Source organism: Rhinoraja longicauda, chromosome 15 (genome assembly GCF_053455715.1).
Source record: "Rhinoraja longicauda isolate Sanriku21f chromosome 15, sRhiLon1.1, whole genome shotgun sequence".
In the NCBI taxonomy this organism is placed as follows: Eukaryota; Metazoa; Chordata; class Chondrichthyes; order Rajiformes; family Arhynchobatidae; genus Rhinoraja; species Rhinoraja longicauda.
Window position 1 is genome coordinate 37,697,961 of NC_135967.1, and position 21,585 is coordinate 37,719,545.

General features: G+C 38.1%; 1 protein-coding gene across 1 annotated transcript in view; it reads right to left on the reverse strand.

Moving 5' to 3' along the window:
- Positions 1-20,081, reverse strand: part of LOC144600660 (cullin-4B-like) — a 39,374-nt gene extending 19,293 nt beyond the window's left edge. The window contains exons 1-7 of the mRNA XM_078412512.1: positions 19,448-20,081; positions 12,914-13,029; positions 12,056-12,159; positions 10,638-10,707; positions 9,459-9,532; positions 1,779-1,941; positions 1,603-1,692 (exon numbers count right to left, since the gene is read on the reverse strand). Of these exons, the coding sequence (XP_078268638.1) occupies positions 1,603-1,692; positions 1,779-1,941; positions 9,459-9,532; positions 10,638-10,707; positions 12,056-12,159; positions 12,914-13,029; positions 19,448-19,871 (1,041 nt within the window). The 5' untranslated portion in view covers positions 19,872-20,081. The remainder of the gene's footprint in view (positions 1-1,602; positions 1,693-1,778; positions 1,942-9,458; positions 9,533-10,637; positions 10,708-12,055; positions 12,160-12,913; positions 13,030-19,447) is intronic.
- Positions 20,082-21,585: the final 1,504 nt, after the last annotated feature.

A 21,585-nucleotide genomic window follows, 5' to 3' on the forward strand; every position in this document is an offset into this window, starting at 1 on the left:
ATAACGCTCCTCGCATTGGAAAAAAACACAAGCACAAATTGAGTTGAGGCAGGTACGAAAACATTTAAAAGAACTCGGACAGATAAATGGATAGGAATGGTTGATGAAGATGAGCCGAATATAGGCAAATGGGGCTAGCTGAGATGGGGCATCTTAAATGGCACGGACGAGTTGAGCCGAAAGATATGTTTTCGGGATATATGACTATCAGTCACACCTGATAGTCATATATCCCGAAAACATATCTTTCGGCTCAACTCGTCCGTGCCATTTAAGATGCCCCATCTCAGCTAGCCCCATTTACAAATTGACTTGCCATAAATTCTACCTTCTCATCAGTCTTATTTGGTGGCCTGCTGCTTTGGATCCCACCACCCAGGCACGCTTATTTAACCCCCCCCCCCTCCCCCCCGGGTACCAGTGAACCTCCATGTGAGCATATTTGTTCCCTTCCAATTCTGGTGCAACTAATCCTCTAATACAGATCCCACTTACCAGGGAAGAGATCCCATGATCCATATATCTTTACGAGGATGTTGTCGGGACTAGAGGGTGTGAGCTATACGGAGAGGTTGAGTAGGCTGGGTCTTTATCCTTGGAGTGCAGGAGGGTGAGGGGTGATCTTATAGAGGTGTATAAAATCATGAGAGGAATAGATCAGGTAGATGCACAGAATCTCTTGCCCAGAATAGGGGAATCGAGGACCAGAGGACATAGGTTCAAGGTGAAGGGGAAAAGATTCAATAGGAATCTGAGGGGTAACATTTTCCGCACAAAGGGTGGTGGGTATATGGAACAAGCTACCAGAGGAGATAGTTGAGGCTAGGACTATCCCAACATTTAAGAAAAAGTTGAACAGGTAAATGGATAGGACAGGTTTGGAGCGATATGGACCAAGCGCAGGCAGGTGGGACTAGTGTAGCTGGGACATGTTGGCCGGTGTGGACATGTTGAGCCGAAGGTCCTGTTTCCACACTGTATCACTCTATAACTGTAAGTCTTTCCTCCTGCACCAGCTCCTTAGCCATGTATTGAATAGCACTATGTTTCTGTTCTTCGCCTCACTAGAAAGTGGCATGGGTAGTAATCCTGACGATTCCATCCATTCATATCCTGTTTAACATGACCAAACTCCCTAAAATTCTCTTTGGAGTACTTAATCTCCCTTCTTATATAATTTGAACCAATATGGACCATAAACTATGGCTGCGCACCCTCCCCTCTCAGAATGTCTTGTGCCTGTTTAGAATTTCTTAATACCGGCACAGGAAGCCACACACCATGGTGGAGTATCACTCTATATCCTGGATTTTTTTGTTAATATTAGTTGATTCGAAAGTAATTTTTTTATTTTTCAGACTGCAATCTATAGTTTTGCATTTACTTTTTCTCCCAATAAACAGAAACAATCTATTCATAAATTTACTTTTAATTCCATTTACCTACTGCAAAACAAAATTGCCTGATCCATGTCTCTAAAGAAATGTTGTGTGTACAAGTGCCAACATAATTACCGCCATGTTCTGCAGCTCTACGGTCTATCGAGCTTTTTATTAACATGCTCCTAAATGTTGATGGACTGGCAAAAGGAACACTGCATACCTCTCGTTCTTGCATCAGTCTTTGACCTTCTGTCGCATACAGACGATTAGTCTCTTCCAAAAACCTTTGTTCAAATGAATCTTGATATATCTGGAAAGAAAAACACATCAAATAAATGAAGAATTTACAAATGAAACTAACAGGATTAGCTGCAATTAAAATAATTCAAATCTTACCTGCAAATCTGATAGCATACTTAAGAGACTTCGAAGCAAACTCCGATCAATAGCTTCACCATTTCGTTCTCTCTCAATTAACAGAAGAATCCCATCAATAGTTTTATTTTGAACCTTCCGATCACTTATTACATGGGATCTAAATAATTCTAGGCCCATGTCCCTACAAATGAAAACATTTCACATGAACAGTTGAAATTGCAGGATCAATGGATGGAGCTCTGCAATAGTAACATTTAATATATGTAAATATATGGCCCACATAATGTGATTCGTGTATTTGTAAACTACCTATTCCTGTTCTCCAACACAATACATATTATTTTATAATACCTCTCACATCTGCACTGTAATACGCCTCCCAAAAATATTTTAAATTAGAAAAAGTGATTAACCAATTAATTGCTAAATCTATAACTCATCAACACATTGAACAAGCCACATGTAGCCAAACATTGAACAACAATGCTTTACAATTCATCTCACACCTGTGCTTTCCACGTTTAAGTAATCATCCATTGAAGAATTTTAATATAGAACTGCAATGCTTTGGAAAGTCAAAATAACACAGTGGATGCTAATTGCAACTTGATTTTCTCACTTGCGCTAATGAAGACAAGACTGTTGCAAGTGCCTTTCCACTGGTATTAGCAGTTTTCCAAATGCACTCACAGATTTTTTTTGTTTTCGACAGTAACCCCTAAGTGCAGCAGTATTGATTGTAAAGGCATCACAATTCAGTTTGATTCTTCCCCAATAACTACTTGTGTCTACTTTCATGCAGGGCCCAGAGTTCACAACACCATAAATGATATACAACCAGGATAAGAGTCTCAAGATTAATTTTAGCATTCATTCTATTGCACCTGGTAAAATCACTTATAAATAGTGCCAAGCTAATTTGGACCTTCTGTCTACCTGGTTTTGTTATATATTGCATAAATGGTAAGCTCATAGGAAGACATTTCTCCATTTTATTAGTTATGGTAGCATATTCAATTTGAGTATTTCAAAAAAATGTATTCAAATTTATAACTTCCTATATGCATTTCAAAGTCATACCAAAACATCAGTTTAACTATGTTGACTGCTCTTTTGGTATTGGTTCAAAAGGAAGTTTCTTTTATAATATTTGAACCAATAAAAACATAACAAATGGCCGATTTTTTAATATGTAAGGAATGGTTCCTCTCTCTGCCACCCCCAACAGACACATATGTAAAAGCACGGGTTCATGTTCACACAGAAAACAGAAACATATTTTCTCCATATGAATTTGCCTTCAATATATTAACAGTATTGGAGATAGCTGCTTCCACCACAAAATTGTATTTGAAAAATTCCTAGCACATCCAACCCCAACCACACATTCGACAAGTGTCCAATATACAATGGGGAGCAAAAAGAAATTAGGTGTACTACAAATAGCCTGGGCACTTGAATGGAGCGAGAATAAAAAAATAAGCAAATTCTCTGTACTGCAGGGATCTCGGAAAAATTCTTACTCTTGTGTGAAAAGAGCCTCAAGCGAGATAACTGGATCAAGATGTGATTCTCTCCACAATCAAACCACCCTCACAAACACCACTGCCCACACTCACACGTAGAACAAGTAAAGCAACAGAAGAAAAATGATTTATGTGGTCCAATACCCTTTAGGGAACCAACAACATGAATATAACCAAATTCCCACGGAACTGATCAGAAATTCCATGTCATTAAAGATCAAAATGTAAAAATATTAATTAAACATTAGCTATTAAGAGACAATGAACAGAATTTCAATAAATACATTTCTGGGGAACCAGTAATTGAAATTAGGAAATTGTACTATTGAAGCATGCTGCCATTTTTTTCTGGTGAAAATGGCTGAAATATTTGTTGTTTAATTGCTTTCTTGATTTAATTTCACTCTTTCATATTTTCAGCATTGTCATTTAATTTTTAAACCATATATCTAGTGTGAGCAATATTTTGTTTTTATATTTGTCTTATTTACTGATAACCCCAAACATACATTTTTGGTAAAGGAATGCAAAGAAACAAAAAGGAACCAGCAACAATTACTGGGAAATTTCATGGGACCGTAACTTTTCGAAGGCATCAACTAATGTGATTTGGATTTTTATGGGAAGATTCTCTCAGTTGCATTTGATAATAGGCATTAACTACGATTGCAGCAAGATCTGAAGCATGAAAAATAGTTTAACACACTCAAAAGGGTCACTGCTGGACTGACATTTTTTATGTCTTCCCCTTTGTGTCTTAGACCAATTGTTGTGCAACCGCAATTTGCTTTCCAATGTCTAGTACAATGTATATTTTTGATTCATATTTTAAATTATGGAATTTAATTACAGACAAGAAAAACAGGATACGCAGGAAGGACAGCAGCAAGAGGTGGATTTTGACATTTTCATGTATTTATGTCACAATAATAGAACAAGTGATATTTTCAGCAAAAGCTTGTGAACATTGAGGATATTTCTATTGGCTCTGTTACTATCCCACTACTCTCCAAGATCATTTCCAGGCTGGCCTCTCTCCCTATTCCTATTATTTCAAACCACTCCGCTCAATTCTTCACTTCTCACTCCTTGAATATTAAACATTTATTCAGCTGCAAGCTGACTCTAGGACATTATAATACAAGCATAAAACTCAGACAAAACATACCATGCTGTGTTAGGCAACATAATTACTATAAATTACTTCAAGTAATCATGAGAATGGTGAACAATTCAAAAGGGATAGTTATTGGAATCCTACATGGCCTACGATAAAAAAAAGCACCTAATTACAGTCACCTTAATCCAAGGATACACACAGCAAGCCTCCAATCCACTAATAAAGTGCTCTTCCTTATAAATGGCTGGGCAGTGGGTGAGATTCAATGGTGAAGGATTACAGCAAAGGCCCATGCTGCTCTCATCTTCCTTTCAAACATACATGTTCCAGCAGGAAGCCAAACAGGAAAATAAACCAGCCAGCCTATAAATTAATTCAGTAACATGAAGATCTATTCTGGCATCTGGTAATTTAAGTCAATACTGCGAATCAATCAAACTTATGCTATTCTGGTATGTAAGCCACAGTAACACAGCTTAATGGTTTTATCAAATAGGAAAAGAGCCATATAAAACCGTTTACACAAAATTTAATACAAGCTTTTCAACCCAGAAATAGGAATATGTGCTTGGTTTAGATGGAATATACAGTGTGGAGCATACCCTTACTGAAATAATAAGGAATAGTTCCCCTGAAAGGGAGCAATATACCTTGCTTCTTCGTTTATAGGATTCCCTTTGTGCAGCTGGGATCCATGGATGCTGAAGCTTCAAATTGAAGTGATTTTTTGCACAGAAGGCATCGAGCGATACCTGCCCTGAGATGAGGATCGTGGCGGACACCCAAAGATCTGATGCCATAACCTCCTCACTGGTGTCAGCTGAAGCAAGGCACACCAAAACAGGAGCTCCTTGGTTCTAGAGGAGACCTCAGTGCAGGCTCATACGAGTGGTGAAGAGGTAAGATGTTTCACGGGTCACATATTCTTTGGACGAGAATGAACTAGCACCTGCCAACATCAAGGAGAGTGCCTTAGAAATCCGACCAGTATTAAATGGCCCAAGTCAGGGTTGCAAATCGGTCAGCACATGGATTTATCGATGTCTTCTACGTTGTCCCTGGAGTAACTTGCTGAGATGCTGGTTTAAAATATGTAGCTGGTAAAGTCTGCCAAACAAAATGCACCATTTCTCATTTAGTTTGACAGAAGTCCTTTTTTCCCCATCTGGAACAAGATCTAAAAACGTGCCCATGGAGCTTCAATTAAGAATTAAGAATAGTGCTTTCCCCAAGACCCTTGTCTTACCTGCAAAATGTGAATCTTTAACAATACGATGACAAAATAATCTACTGTTGAATCTAAGATACATTCTACCTCTATCTTCTTTGCTCAAAATAAAACAATGTGAGGAAAATGTTCCAAGTCCCTCGAATTGCTAGAGAATTAGCAACATGAGGTTTGCCACCTCACTTCTTTCATGATGATCTTTAGGGCTTTCTTATTCTAAATATTTTCACCAATGCCTGAAATTGCTGGTAAAATTTGTAGTTGGGAATGGCACATTAAAGCAGTGGATATTGAAGAAAGCAAGGGTAACCACTGTCAGCCAAAAGACCCATCTGGCTCTAACGTATAATTTGGAGCTCGTAGATTCCAAGAAAAACCACTAAACAAAAACAAAAACAAAAAAATCACATGCACAACTGAAGACGGGAAAAGTGGAAAGAAAAGACTAAGATAATTAAGATATCTACTTTACAGACACTTAAATACACACATAAAGGGATGGCTGGAATAATGTCTTCATAACATTGGAACCACTTTCAATTGTCACGAAAAAAATTAACTCCAAAAATAATTTCAGGTGTGACATTAAACAAACTAAATCTAATGTACAGCCAAAATGTGACTACATTATTTTCGTTCTAGTTTATCAAACAGGAATATAAAGGTGATAATATTCCTCCTTTCATATACAAGATAGAAAATTTGCTATTTTGGTCGTAATCATCAATTGATTTTTGTGTTTCCATCTGTTAGTGTGCTATAATCAATTATTGTAAAATTTATTAAGCCTCGTTCAAAGTTATAAATATTATTGTTCAAGATAAATTATGGCATACGAAGGAATGAACTGCTTCCATGCTTCTCATTGTATCTTGTAACAGTTAACATCCAAGGGCTTTATTCATGCACATAAGGAAAAACAAAGAACTATGATGTCTGGGCAAAACAATTGTTTAAATAAAAATATTCAGAGACAAAATAATTTGGCGAGGACAAGATTTATAAAAAAGTCAGAATTCCTACCATTTTTTTAAAATTCTTTGACGTTCCACAAGGTTCTATTTACCTGACTTTATCTATACTATATGGAGTATTTTGAACAGCAGATTGTTATAGTCAGAGAAGCAACATTGCTATCATATAATTCTCATATTTATAATTGGTGCAAGTACAAATGTGTAATCACAGAGCAATTCATAAAACCTTCACAATCAAACAGCAAAAAAGCTTTAACTTGCATATTATAACTGGGCTAACTCTTGCATGAGCTCAGTGAGAAGCTATGCCACAGAGAAGTGTGAAAGCTGTTCAACACACAGCTATGCTGTGATAACGGATATTAGCTAGCTCAGCGACAAATAAGATAGGATATGGTATGGTACTTTATTCTTCATTACACCAAGATTTGATGAGGTGGACAAGAGGAAAAAGCGAGTTTGGTATTTCGATTGAGCATGCGCTGGTCAAAGGTCGTGCGTGCTAAGCTTTTTTTACAGCTGATCGGCTGCTTGTAAACAAACCTTCGTTTCATCGTTTTTTCCATTTTCTCTTCATAGAGGTAAGAAAATAATGTTTTCAAAACTGTTAATTAGGTGTATATATGGTTAATTAGTAAATACTGCGATGATTTTGTAGGTTTTTTTGCTTTATGCGGCGAGTTCCCCTCAACTCTCCCCAACACTTTAACTTGTCCTGGAGCCGTGGAACCGGGGCAGCGGGGACTGGAGGCAGAAGCTGCCGGCGAAGGTTCACCGGAGAGCGGATCGCCACCAACCCAGAGCCGGGACAAGACGAGAGGTCGCAGCACCCCCTCGCAAACAACGAACTCAAGGAAATTCCCTCCTCACCGCCGCCGCTCACCCTGGGGATGTGGGGCTTCTGAACAACAATTACAATACTTATGTTTGTTCTTATTTCGCTGCGTTAGAGGGAGACGGGACCGGGGAAGAGAGTGGAGGAGCAGCGCAGATCTCACTGGCACGGGGAGAGAGAGAGGAGAGGGTGAGAGGGGGGGGGGAGAGAGGGGGGGGGAGAGAGGGGGGAGAGAGGGGGGAGAGAGGGGGGAGAGAGGGGGGAGAGAGGGCTGCATAAAGCAAAAAAAACATACAAAATCATTGTAATTTTTACTAATTAACCATATATACACCAAATTAAGTTTTGAAAACATTATTTTCTTACCTCTGTGAAGAAAAAATTGAAAAAACGATGAAACGAAGGTTTGTTTACAAGCAGCCGATCACCTGGAAAAAAAGCTTAGCGCGCGCGACCTGTGCCCAGCGCATGCTCAGTCGGGATGCCAAACTCGCTTATTGAAGTGGTATGTCTGCTTCTCGGTGTTCTTAGTTGTTCAACATATATACAAGGGCATTGCCAACCTGCATCTTACACGAATGTAACATACAAGTGCAGAAAACAAACTACTGTTTACGAATTACCATCAAAGTTTCACATTAGCTGTCACGTACTTTGATAAATCTTTAGTACCAATGAGACAATTCTCAAGAAGTTAATGCCCTGACAATTTGGGTAGAGTTCAGAGTATATTAATTTCAAACTATTTTTTACAAACTCTGACGGACTCTTTAAAATAAATATAATTCATTGCACATCTACAAAATAGTTAAGTATACAGTGGGCTTATTGATCCAATGATATACCAGAATTCAACCATAACCAGTTATTCTGCATATGATGCATTCCATAGGTATCATTGAACAAGTTTCATTCAATGTTACTCCTTCTTTAGCCCTTCTTTATGCTCATTACTCCATTATCTCCATTGAAAAGGCAAGCCATGGCTGTGCTATAACTTATCACTGGGATTGACTTGCTTGAAGAATGGTACCTTCCAGCAGTACTTATTTTCAACAACCATAATTGACACAGTAATATCTACATAACTATGATTCAAAACCTAGGGAGACAAATCAACTTTGTTACATGTACATTCAGGTCAGTAAATCAGAACATGCACATGTTAAGGACAAAATCATGATTGAAACAAACAGAGAAACAATGTGTGATCGTTCAGCTACCTAAGAAGTGTCAACATTCTTGGAATCACTAATCAACAATAAGAGCCATAAATTCAAATATGATCCAGCAAATGAGAAAAATAGTTGCAAACTATTGCAAACAGGTTGCTAGAGTGTGGTATACCAGAACTAGCAAGCCGCAGGAATTGTAATGTTCCAAGATGGAATACTTGAAGTGAAAGGGGAACTATAGGCTTTTCTAGCAAATGAGCGAAATTAGTCAAATGTCTCCTCTTGCATCTTCGGCAAGGTGCATTTTGCATTTAAAACAGATCCTCCTTTAATTCTTCATGAACTATTGGTACATGTTAATTTTCAAATAGATTTGTATGCACTTCCCAAAAGTTGATTTATCATTCAAATTGGAAACAGGTAACATTTCACACACTTTTATTTGTCGTATTGCACATATTAGCTACTGGGAGGAACTCTGTTTATAATCCCACTCTGATGTGTAATTTTGATACAAAATGATTCTGAGCCAAATCTAGACAAAGATACAGCTGGGATACAGTTCCACTGGTTCAATCTTCATTCCAGTAACTTGTCCAAATGGCCTGTTTATTGTTAAATCTTGAGAGCAGCTCATATCCTCTCACACTTAGCAAAGGACAAGACCAACTTGTCACTAATCCACCGCATGCAATTTCAAGTGCACAATTATCAGTATTGGACATCAATTTTTGTTTCCGTTTCTTCAGGGTTATAAGGTCAGTTATAACTTTCTTATTGTTCTAATTATAATTTATTAAATTACTTTTGTTGTGAAGATCAAATCCTTAAACTTACCAAATAGACGGTAGCATTGAATTTTGTAAAACATATGTTCTATCCAGAAACAAGAAAATACTCCTAATCATGATCTGGAAAAAAAAGTAGAAACAAGCCAGTAAATGACATGTGTTAGTATCTTTGTAAAGTAGCTGATTATGTTGATTTTCATCTTCATTTTAGCAATAAATGTCAAGCTAGACAGTACTATCATGAACTTAAAACTATGAACCATTCTCTCAACCGAACATGCAGATGTTGGTAAGGCAATTGCTCTTTGCTAGAAAAGGCCTGCAATGATTGTATTAAGGTTCATATTTGAATACTAGGTGCTTGGTGTTGATGAATACAACTAGCACCCGTGGAACTGTATTCCAGTTAACAAAATCTTGAGAGATTTAAGAAAACGATTTAGATTAAAGCAATAAGTAGTTTCAAAAATTACACATATAAACAAAGGAAATGGATAATAATAACACCGTTAAACATGAGATTGACAAGTTTGAAAACTAAACAAAAATGTAACTAGTTAAAACGGGTGATTTTATCCCGAGTCTGGGTAGGGAAGAAGCTGGGAAACTACCCTAGAGAACCAAAGGAAATGACAAGGCCAATACAAGGTGAATTATAGAGAATGTTTCCTGCATTTAATGCTGTCATCAATGCAGAAGCTAATTTTGCATCCATAAATCTGTTGGATGGCAACAAGCAATTCAGCAAAAGATCAACTCATACATCTGGAATCAAACTCATGGCTGGGAAATGGACAGTTTAAGATCTATTTTCATTTGAACCAGCAAGATAGAAATTCCTTTACAAGCTGTGAAATATGTCTGTGATTCCTCTCCAGAACTGCAAGAATATTTATTTTTGTTTCAAATTTTTAATTGAATTCCAAGTACATAATCACAGACAGAAATTGATTAAAAATACCTTTCCAGTGGTTCAGGTTTAGCCTTCAAACAAATAACTGCCTGATCTTAAAGATCAATAAGACCCAAGGAATTATATTATTCAAGACCCACCATTTTGAAGAGAGGAGTGAAATTGAGAATAAAATTGAACTAACCGAATTATCATTATCACCTTTTCATTTCCAAGATGAATTTCAATACAACTTCAATGCTGAGTAACAACCTTTATTGTGTAGATTTTTTTTAAAGAAATTAAATACCTTAAATTTGGGGTATTACTTACCATTTGTCTGCAATGATCCTGCCAGCATTTATCTATTTTCTTTAAAAAGAGAACACTATCCAAGGAATCCGTGGAGAATTAGTTAAAGAAAACGGAAAATGTGAAGTTAGTTCCTAATGAATGAAGAAAACAAATTTCCTGGCATTTACACCATAGAAATGTTTTGAAATTTAGTTAAATAATTTCCCACTACTTGATAACCCAATTGAAATGGAAGGAATAAAATATCAAGTTGTCACATATTTATAACAATGGAAGTGGAAGCTCAGATGACCACCTTCTTTATTGATGAGATTACCTCAGAGCACCTTCTACATCATGTATCCAGATTTCAAATTTCAACGTTCATTTGAAAGTGGTAAAAAACAGGGAAAAACCCCCAGATTCTACATGCTTGTAAGTTGTACAAAATACAAGATGATATAATATTTCAGAAAATGTCTCCATTAATTCTTAAAGCCAACGGAAACACTTTAATATTTACCAGTGCTACGTTGATAATTTAGTTACTGGTTTCAAAAACTCAGAGATAGAAGAATGGTTTCAATGGTAGGAACAGATTCAGAACATGGTTTATTGCTTATCACCGAGTAAATTGTAGTCACTACTCTTTTTGCAAGCACTGTCTATCAGTGTCTATTGGTGGTCATACAAAGAAAAAAAATAATGCATTGCAAGATAAGCTGGTTACTGCTGGTAGTTGAGGCTGTAAAACTGGAAAGGACTTCTGGGTAAAAGTGGTGCAGAAACCATAAGCAAGTGGTAGAAATGTGTAGGAGGGATCCGCAGATGCTGGTTTAAACCAAAGATAAACACAAAATGCTGGACAGGCAGCATCTCTGGAGAGAAAGAATGGGTGACGTTTCGGGTTGAAAGTAATGGGAAAGGGAAATGAGAGATATAGATGATGTAGAGAGAAAAATAATAAATGAATGAAAGACATGCAAAAAAGTAGCAATGATAAAAGGAACGGGTCATTGTTAGCTGTAACTAGGCGAGAACAAAAGTTGGTGTAACTTGGGTGGGGGAGGGATGGAGGGAGAGGGAGTGCAGGGGTTACTTGAAGTTAGAAAAATCAAGGGGTTGAAAAGTTGAGTGGTGGAGGGGGAAGGGGAGTGGGTAGGGAGACAGATGACAGTGGGGGAGAAGTGCAGAAGCCATAAGGAGTTCACGGACAGAAGACTGAAGGAGGCAGAAGAGGAATATGTAAATAATGATAACATTTCTCAATTACTGCCAACACAAAACAAATAAAAGACCATTCCTGGAAGCTGAGTTGTCACACAATAGTCAAATGTGCAAAGGCCATATTTGTTACTCCTTTACATTTAATTTTCAAAACTTGAGTCAAGCTCAATTTCAGTTTTATTGCCTACACAAGTACATCTAGTAACATTGTTAAGCAAATTAAAGGATATTCTCTGAACTGGTGAATTTGAGCTTTGATGTGATCCTCACAGACTTGTCTCAGCTGCTTGTATAAATTTGCTGATACTTTGTAAGAACAAAGGTTCTCCACAGCCTAAAAATAGAAAACATTATTATGAAGAACATACATCTCTAGCTTGTCTACACAATATACAATTTAGCTATTTATTAATTTGAGAGTATTGAATTTTCCACCTTTATTTTAACCCATTGAGCCCATTTTAGCTGGGTTATAATTCCACGGTTCCACAACTACGCATTAAGTGTCCAAGCTAGTCACTCTACATGCATGAGCAAGCTACTTGGCCACACTGATCAGAGCTATTAAGAAACACAAGGATTTTAAAAATGTGTCTTCAGGGTCAACACCGCAAATTCCCTTCAAGAACTAACATAGCAATAAGTTGGCCAAATAAAAACCAGATTTAGAATGTTATCTTGGGAATTTCATTCATCTGGAGTCATGTTTTTAGACATGACCTGGACAACATAGATTAGCAGCTTTCTCTATTTGCCAAGGCATCACTACCAAGTACTGTATTGCTTTCCCCACACATTTTATTGGATAGTGAGTGATAAGTACTTTAGCTGATTTTCTCCTTGCAATCTCAAATTAGAAGGTCAATTTGTGGCCTGAAGGCCTGGTGCAGATGGAATTGTTTGTCAAAAATAGGCAGCAACGAGAGGAAAAGTTGAGAAGAAAAAAAAATCTTTCATTGGAAACGTGCAATATTAATATGGCATGCAACACCAAATTATGTGGTTAGTAAAAAGAAAAGGGATAACTTCAGTCACATCATTACACTAAAAAAAACATATTTTATAAAAAAACGCAGCATGTTTATCACCTGATAAAGTTCCTCTAAATTGTATTTGATTGAGGTGCTCTTCTGAATTGCTTCTACTGCTTCTTTCAGTTTTTGCCAAGTTTCATTAGTGTAATTATCAGGCAGTTTAGGTTTATCTGAAAATAAATAAAAAAGAGCTACAGAAACCATGTTATAGATTACTGAATGAAAAGAAGCAAGTTCTGCAAATTTCAGTACATTTGGGAGAAAATTAAGAGACAAAATACAAAAATTAGTTTTGCACATTCAGTGTGAGGCGTTTCCCCACAGGAACTTTAGCTGGGAATCGTAAACACAGGTTGTGAGGGTCCCTTGACATTATGAGGCTTTTTTCCCCAGAAAATGAACAGAGAAAACACAGTTGCAAAAAAATGTTTTCCCCACAAGTGCAACAACTCAAGCTAATTGACAAACACAATCATTTATGACCAACTTGCTGTATTCAGTTAGCTCTGACATGGTAGTTTCCTTACTTTTTACTTGTACAAGGAGACAAAAAGAATACCAGGTTCAATTCTCAATTGCAGCAATTCAAAAAATCAGCCCTTCAAAGTGCTAAGCCTTGAACAAGGCCTTGACTTGATCTGACAGTTGTCTTACACCAAACACATTACTATCAATCATAATATGGAATGCAGCTTAAAATGTGTCTGAAGATTCAACTTGTCACCTTGAAATTGTCAGCCAAAGGCTGCTTATCAGAATAGGGAAGAAAATAGGAAAAAGCACTCTAAAAATAATTAGCTGGATTACAGCATTCTTTTTCCAACTGAAGCAACAGTGTCTAAAAAGGGAATGACAACAGATATTGACCAAAACCTTTATTGGCGACACATATGAAAGTTCACAAAGCAAGTAATAAGTTCATCTTACAAGTTGATCAATCAAGTATTCACTTTGTACAACAAAATGAAAAAGAAAATAACAACTTTGTCAATTTTCTCCATCGGCCATTAAAGCAACAAAGGCGTCAAGGCATCTTGCCAAAATTGAATCCAGGCTGTAGCTCTAGAATCAAATCAATAATTCTACACAGGACATAGCAGGAGGTGGCCAGATAGCTCTACTGTATTGCTAAAAATAAAATACTGGAGGAACTCAGCATGTCAGGCAACATCTATGGAGGGAAATGGACAGATGTTTTGTGTCGGGACCCTCGTCAGACAGCACTCCGGACCATGTTTTACTGCTATACTATATATCTACCCAATCACTATACAGTTACCCATTCACAATTTTTCCTTTATAGCCATGTCCATTTTCTCTTTCAAATAGTTTTCAAATTTCCCTTTGAAACGCACTAAAACTGCACTTTCAGGGAATTAATTCCAGATGGCCAAGATTTACGGCAAAAATACTAAGAAATGTCACGTCTTACTCTCCTTAATTAATCTTTCGTAATTCTTCAAGATATTTTGCTCTTTATCTTTGCTTTAGTGAGCACCCTTGGTTTTCCAGTCAAAAGTCACACTCAAATTTCTACTGCAACTTTACTCTCTGTATCTTTACTGCATCAATTTATTCTCTCCAATGCAAACTAGCTATTATCCTACTAAAATATATTGCATCTCATTATCCTACTAAAATATATTACACACTTTTACAATTTCACTTGCCATTTCTCTGCCCATTCTATCAGTCTGCATGTATTTTCCATGTTTATTACTGCTATCCTCAATCAAAATATCAAAAAAAATCACTATTTAAAAAATGTGAAATTCCAAAGACCAGTTTTGGACAATCAAAAAAATGATCCACAATTCCAAAAGAACAGAAAGCAACACAAAATATCTGAGGTTTTATCACAAACTCCACTGAAGGGCAAGATTACAATATACTACTAGTTTTCAGGAAAACATTTAACAAATCTATTTTTTTTATATTGAAAAGAGCAGAAAAGAGGGAAACCAGTGGATATGATGTATATTGGCTTTCAGAAGCCTTTCAAAAAGGCGCCCTAAGAAATTATGAAACAAAATTAGAGATATCAGTTGTGGATTGAGGTTAGGTTAATGGTCATAAAATAGATGGTAGGAACAAACACTTTATTTTCAGGTTGGCAACCTATAACTTGTGGAGAACAGAAGGGAACAGTGCTTAGACTCTTGGACACCATCTATAATCAACATTTTGCATGGGGACCAAACATAATACATCTAAATATAAAAAATACTGCAGATATTGAATATCTGAAATAAAAAGAAAATGCTTGGAACACTTTGTAAGGCAGGCAGCACTTGTGCAAAGAGAAACTTTTAATGTTTTATGTTGAAGACCCTTCCACACCACTGTTAGACAGAAAACAAGTATGTTTTAATCTGCAAAGTACGTGCAGGATAGTAAAATGGGGAATACCTGATTAGGTAAAGTCAGGTTGTTGTGAGAACATCTAGTTGATGGGCTAAAGGAAGCAGATCACGGGGAAAAAAAGAAACAAAATTCCATCCTGTCTCTTTAAGCCTTCTTCCAAATTTATGCTCCCAACTTAAACCGAGGTACAACATTGCATACAGTTCTAGATTACCTACCTCCTTGTATGTTGAATGTCCCAGATTTTAACTAATCATGCTACATTTAAGCATACATGGAAATGCATTCCAATGGTCTTTTATCTCCCCCCCCACACCAACAAATATCCTGACACCTTCTGCATATCCCTTAGCCTTCTTGACTTCCCCAAATGTTTTCCTGAACCACTGAAGGATTGAATTCCATTTACCACATTTCGGACCAACTGACCAGATCATCTTATCTCCCTTTAGTCTGAGACTTCCTCCTCGGTCAACCTCAAGGCCAATTCTTTCAACATCTGTGAACTTGTAACATGTTGCCTACATAAACCACTAAAATATCTGACATACATTAAAGAACCAAGTACTGAGCCCTCTGGAACCAAACTGGGAACGTTTCCAGTCACAGAAACACCCAATTATTAACCTTCAGGATAGCGGAGTCAGGGGTATGGGGAGAAAGCAGGAACGGGGTACTGATTGAGAATGATCAGCCATGATCACATTGAATGGCGGTGCTGGCTTGAAGGGCCGAATGGCCTACTCCTGCACCTATTGTCTATTGTCTATTCATTCCCTGACTCAGAGTCCATTTCAGAACCAATCTGTGATGTCACCTTTGGATTCTATGGTTTTTTTTTGCCCTGCCTGCCAAGAGGGAGATTGTCAAAAGCCAAAGACAGAAAAACAATGATCAGTGTCTCTTTATGCCAATATTAACGTTGTTGTTTTCGGCAACTAAATTAAATCTAATTAAATCATGAACATTACCATAAAACTTTAAAATGTGACTGTTTTCTGGCTCTATCACCTTTTCATGTAGTGAATTCTACAACAAATATTATCATCTACCCCATTTTTACATGTTTGAAAGCCCATAGCAAAAAATGTGAAGCTTCCCTATTTATTCCTTCCTTGAGCAAATGCCGAAACTTGTATTCATGTACATTTATGCTTATTTAGACTTACGCATTCATGTATATTTCATTAAGCACAACTAGACGGTTTTCCTTTCTTTCAAATTTTTGTTTGCATTGCCTTCCTTTCCAGTTCTGGAACATGCTTAGCTTCTTTCTCCTGCAAGTTGGTCTAAACCCTCCAAAATGTCATGAGCAAACTTATCTCACCTTCACAGGGTATTGTGTCCATGTTCTGTTAAAGTAGCACATAGTTTACACAGGTAACATTTTCCACAAAACTACATTCAACATCCTGAGAATCTGTCACCATTTCTCCCATATACGCTCTCCAACCACTCATTCATCTACATTGTTCTCCTATTTCTTTATTCTCCAGCGAATACCACCAAGAGCAACATGGAGATTACCAATTTTGAAAATTTTCTCCTTGGCTTTTCAACTAATTAAATCTGGCCAGAGAACCACATCCGTTATTCTACCTTCACTGTACGTAGGGACATGGATCATACCTCCATTTGTTCACTACTCCCTTACAGAAAGTTCTACAGCTACCGAGTGATATTACTAAATCTGGCAGCAAAACATCCTTGAATCACACCTACAAATGTCTGTGTTCACTCAGAACCACCAATGACTGCCCCGATCTTTTATCGTTCCACTCTTTCCCTGTACAAATGAGGCACCCATGCTTTTGGTCTTGGCTACAATCTCCAGCTTAAAAACAAAATTCTGCTGAGAAACAATTCTCTCAGATGGGTATCCTGCTTGCTCTTTTTGTCTGTCAGTCACCCCGTTCCCTAGCAAAGAAGGTTTATTCTTATTGATAATCAGTATGCTTTCTTTAAACCATCAATCCAGACTCAATGGAATTTCACTATTAGAACCTTATCCATCCCATTAAAGAGCATCACAAGGTTCAACTTATTTGGACCAAGATAACAACTCAACTTCAACACTCCAACAAGAAAAAGCAGCATTAAAAAACAATCTTCTCAGTTGAGACTGCTGATGACTACATCAAGTAACTGTCTTCCACATGAAATGGGGGCAACTCCATTTCAGTACAACACTTTTTCTTTCTATCATTTGTTCCTGTAATGATGAAAGGGGTCACTAACATAAATTGCTGACTAGCTACAATACCTGCAGAGATACATGCTCAGGGGAGTAGTAAATTTGCTTCACTCACATATTCCCTTAACATCTACATCAGTCAACTATTAAATAAAACTAAATATTACTAATATTTCTGCACTTTTTTTGCAAGACTACATGCTCAAAGACAATAATTAGAATTGTTTTTTCATTTACTAATTAGACATGTCCATAATTTAGATTTTCAATTCACCACAAAAGGCTACCATATTTGGCCAAGTATATACGAGGCCATAAACAGCCTTTGTTCCGCTGACATAATTCTCAAAATGCTGACTTATGATCATTCTAGATTATATCACAGCTTCCATTGTGAAAAGTTTGCTGAATAAAAATAAATAAAATTAATCAATTTAAGTTTGCTCTCTCATATGCAAAGTTATCCCTATTTTGTCTTTCATCTCCAGAGTCATAGATCCAAAAATCTCTCAAGCAAAGTGATCGTCTCACATCCAGAGGAAGTCTTTTTTAAATTACTGCGGAGAAGGAATCATACCTGGGATCTCTTTCATGGTTCTGACATTTTTGCCTATATCATGCGAGTCAACATCTAATTTGAAATCAACCAAATCATTATTTCCATTACACATTTGCCACCTTGACAGTTCAGAAAATACCAAAATAATCACAGGTTCAATATCGACCTTATATTATATCAGCCAATTTGTAATAACCCTGAAGATAGACAAAAACTGCTGGAGCAACTCAGCGAGACAGGCAGCATCTCTGGATAGAAGGAATGGGTGACGTTTCAGGTCGAGATCCTTCACTGAATGCTACAAATGGAATACATAAAGCTTTTATCTCATGTTCATTAAAAGGCTAACATATCTCTGGTTAGACTCACTCTGTGAAGAATGAATTGATCTCAATAAAGATTGAAATCTGTCAACAACCTTCAACTCGTATTTCCACTTTTTGTATTCAAAATAAATGATTTAAGTGTCAGTTTGAACAGGATTACCAAACCGTAAGTTTAAGGATGTAACAATACACAACTCTTCCATTAAAACAAGAATACCATTTTCATTCATTAAAAGTAAATAAACAAACCTTATTCTTACTTCAGCTTAAATCATTTCAAGAACATTCAGAGTAACACAATTGTAAGTGACAAGTAATATAGTACAAGTAAATTAATACAATATTCAATGATTAAGAGTAAAAAGAAGTTTAAAATGCAAACAAGAGAAACATCTAGTCACAAAACAAAGTACAGGAGGAACTCAGTGGGTCAGGCAGCATCTGTGAGAGGAATGAACAGGTGTCATTTCGGGTCAGGACCCTTCAGACAATCTGGTCCTCAGGTAGTGTAAGAAAATAACTGCAGATGCTGGTACAAATCGAAGGTATTTATAGTCTGAAGAAGGGTCTCGACCCGAAATGTCACCCATTCCTTCTCTCCTGAGATGCTGCCTGACCTGCTGAGTTACTCCAGCATTTTGTGAAATAAATATGGTCCTCAGGCAGAGGTTTTTCCCCATTAAGTTCAACTTTTTAAAAGCATAAATTGGGCTTATCAAATGGGCATATTCAATTTGAAAGTGTTATAAAAAAGTGAAATAGCAATCCAATTCTGTGGTGTGATCGATCATTGCCTGGCCACATACAAATCATGCAGGAATATGAACATTATATCGTTTAAGAAGCTATGGGTCATACTGAAGGACTGGAGGAAAAGATCAATCAATTGTGAAATTGATTATTTTATAAGCTTGATTATTTTTAATGTGTCCAACCAAACAAGATATATCTCCCGAGATGCTGCCTGACCTGCTGAGTTACTCCAGCATTTTGTGAATAAATCGATTTGTACCAGCATCTGCAGTTATTTTCTTATATTAAGATATATGCATAATTAAGGGCTTTAAATGAACTGACACCGGCCTAGGCAAAGAACAGATCTGAATCAGTTAACTACCACATTTTATTTAGAAACCTTGCTGTACCTTTGAAATTTTTAATAACTAGTTTTTTAGCCGTTCCCGGCTTGCTGGTGGCGAAGGTGGTGGACTTGGTCAGACCGTTGGCATGCCCCGTTAGCACTGAGCAGCCGCTACTTTTCCTCTGCTCCTCCGCCATCATCACATCGAGTCCCACAAAGTCCAACGAATCCTCGAACTTGACTCTCTTGTGGAGCTGGTGGTTACAGCAGGTGGAGGACGAGGAGGTGGTGGTGGAGGTGGTGGTGGAGGAGGAGGAGGAGGACGACGACGACTTGGGGGCTGTGGAGAAGACCTGGAGTTGGGTTTGCTGTGTTGCCTGGTGCTCAAACTCGGCGGCCTGGGCTAACTTGCGCTTCCTCGGACTAACATCAGCCTGTTGTCGCACCTCCTGCGGTGAATTTTGTGAAGAGAGGCCCGTTCGAAACATGAAAACTTAAAGCCGACGCCGTCCTACTGTTTCTCGTTGGGTTATTTTCTTGGGGGGAATGAAAAGGACGTGCGCGCGCAGCACTGTCACGGGTAAATCGAGAACCGGGGAAGAGGGGAGGGGGAAGAAACACACAAAACTGCAACCGAATCGGACAAATCTTTCGGTCACTTGTTTTGTCAATAGAATAAAATGGCGGCACTTCCGGTGGCGCGGGGCCGGCCGGGAAACCGGGTGTCCTGTGACGTCACTGGGTACCCGTCACTGGCTTTGGTAACTGGGGCGGGAGGGGAGAGAGAGGGACAGGGACACACACACACACACACAGGGGTTGACAGAAACGCAGAGGTTGGCAGAGAGAGAGGGACAGAGAGAGAGGGACAGAGAGAGAGAGAGAGACAGAGAGACAGACAGGCACAGAGGTTGACAGAGAGAGGGAGAGACAGGCAGAGAGACACAGATAGACAGAGATATAGACAGACAGACACAGGGGTTGCCAGAGAGAGGGAGAGACAAGCAGAGAGATACAGACAGATGGGTTGACAGAGAGGGAGATAGACAGATGGGTTGACAGAGAGGGAGATAGACAGATGGGTTGACAGAGAGGGAGATAGACAGATGGGTTGACAGAGAGGGAGATAGACAGATGGGTTGACAGAGAGGGAGATAGACAGATGGGTTGACAGAGAGGGAGATAGACAGATGGGTTGACAGAGAGGGAGATAGACAGATGGGTTGATAGAGAGGGAGAGATAGTCACAAACAGAGAGAGATATGGACAGGTAGACACACAGTTGAGAGAGGGAGGGATGGATAGAGAGATATGGATAGAGACAGACAGACAGGAATTGACAGAGAGGGAGAGATATAGATAGACAGGGGTTGACGGAAAGAGGGGCGGATAGACACAGAGGAGAGAGAGAAAACAGACACAGAAAACACAGAGAGAGAGAGAATAGGTAGATAGAGAGATACAAACAGAGCCACACACATGCGTGTACACAGAGACAGACAAAAACAGAGAGAAAGGCACACACACATACAGAGGAAGACACTCACAGACAGACACAGAAAGGGAAAGACATACACATATGCAGAGAGACACAGACAGACAGACAGACAGACACAGAGAGAGATATTGAGGCAGACACACTGAGATGGAGACACGAAGAGGGAAGCTACTGGGCCTCATGCTGGTTTGAAAAGGTGGATCATTGGTCTTGAGAGTTTGAACCATGTGATACTAAACATACAAAGATCTGTTTCAAATTTTTAATTGGTTTTAAATCAGTATTTAGAAGACACAGAAGCAGAGAGCACAAAACAGGCCCTTTGGCCTAACTTGCCCATGTTACCCAAGATGCCCCAACTACACCAGTTCCACCTGCTTGTGTTTGGCCCATGTCCCTCTAAACATATTCTATTCATGTACCTGTCCAAATGTCTTTTAAATGTTATTATAGAACCTGCCTCCACTACCTCGTTCCACATAGCATCCTGTTTGAAAACGTTGCCCCTCTGGATTCCTATTAAACCTTTCACCTCCCAGCTTAACCTATACCCACTGGTTCTTGATTGCCTTGGGCATGTATATACATTGGAAAAGTTTACAGGATATGGGCCAAAGATGGGTAAATGGTACTAGAGTAGAAGGAGTTGGACAAGTTGGGCCAATAATCCAGTCTCTGCGCTGTATTACATAGAAACATAGAAA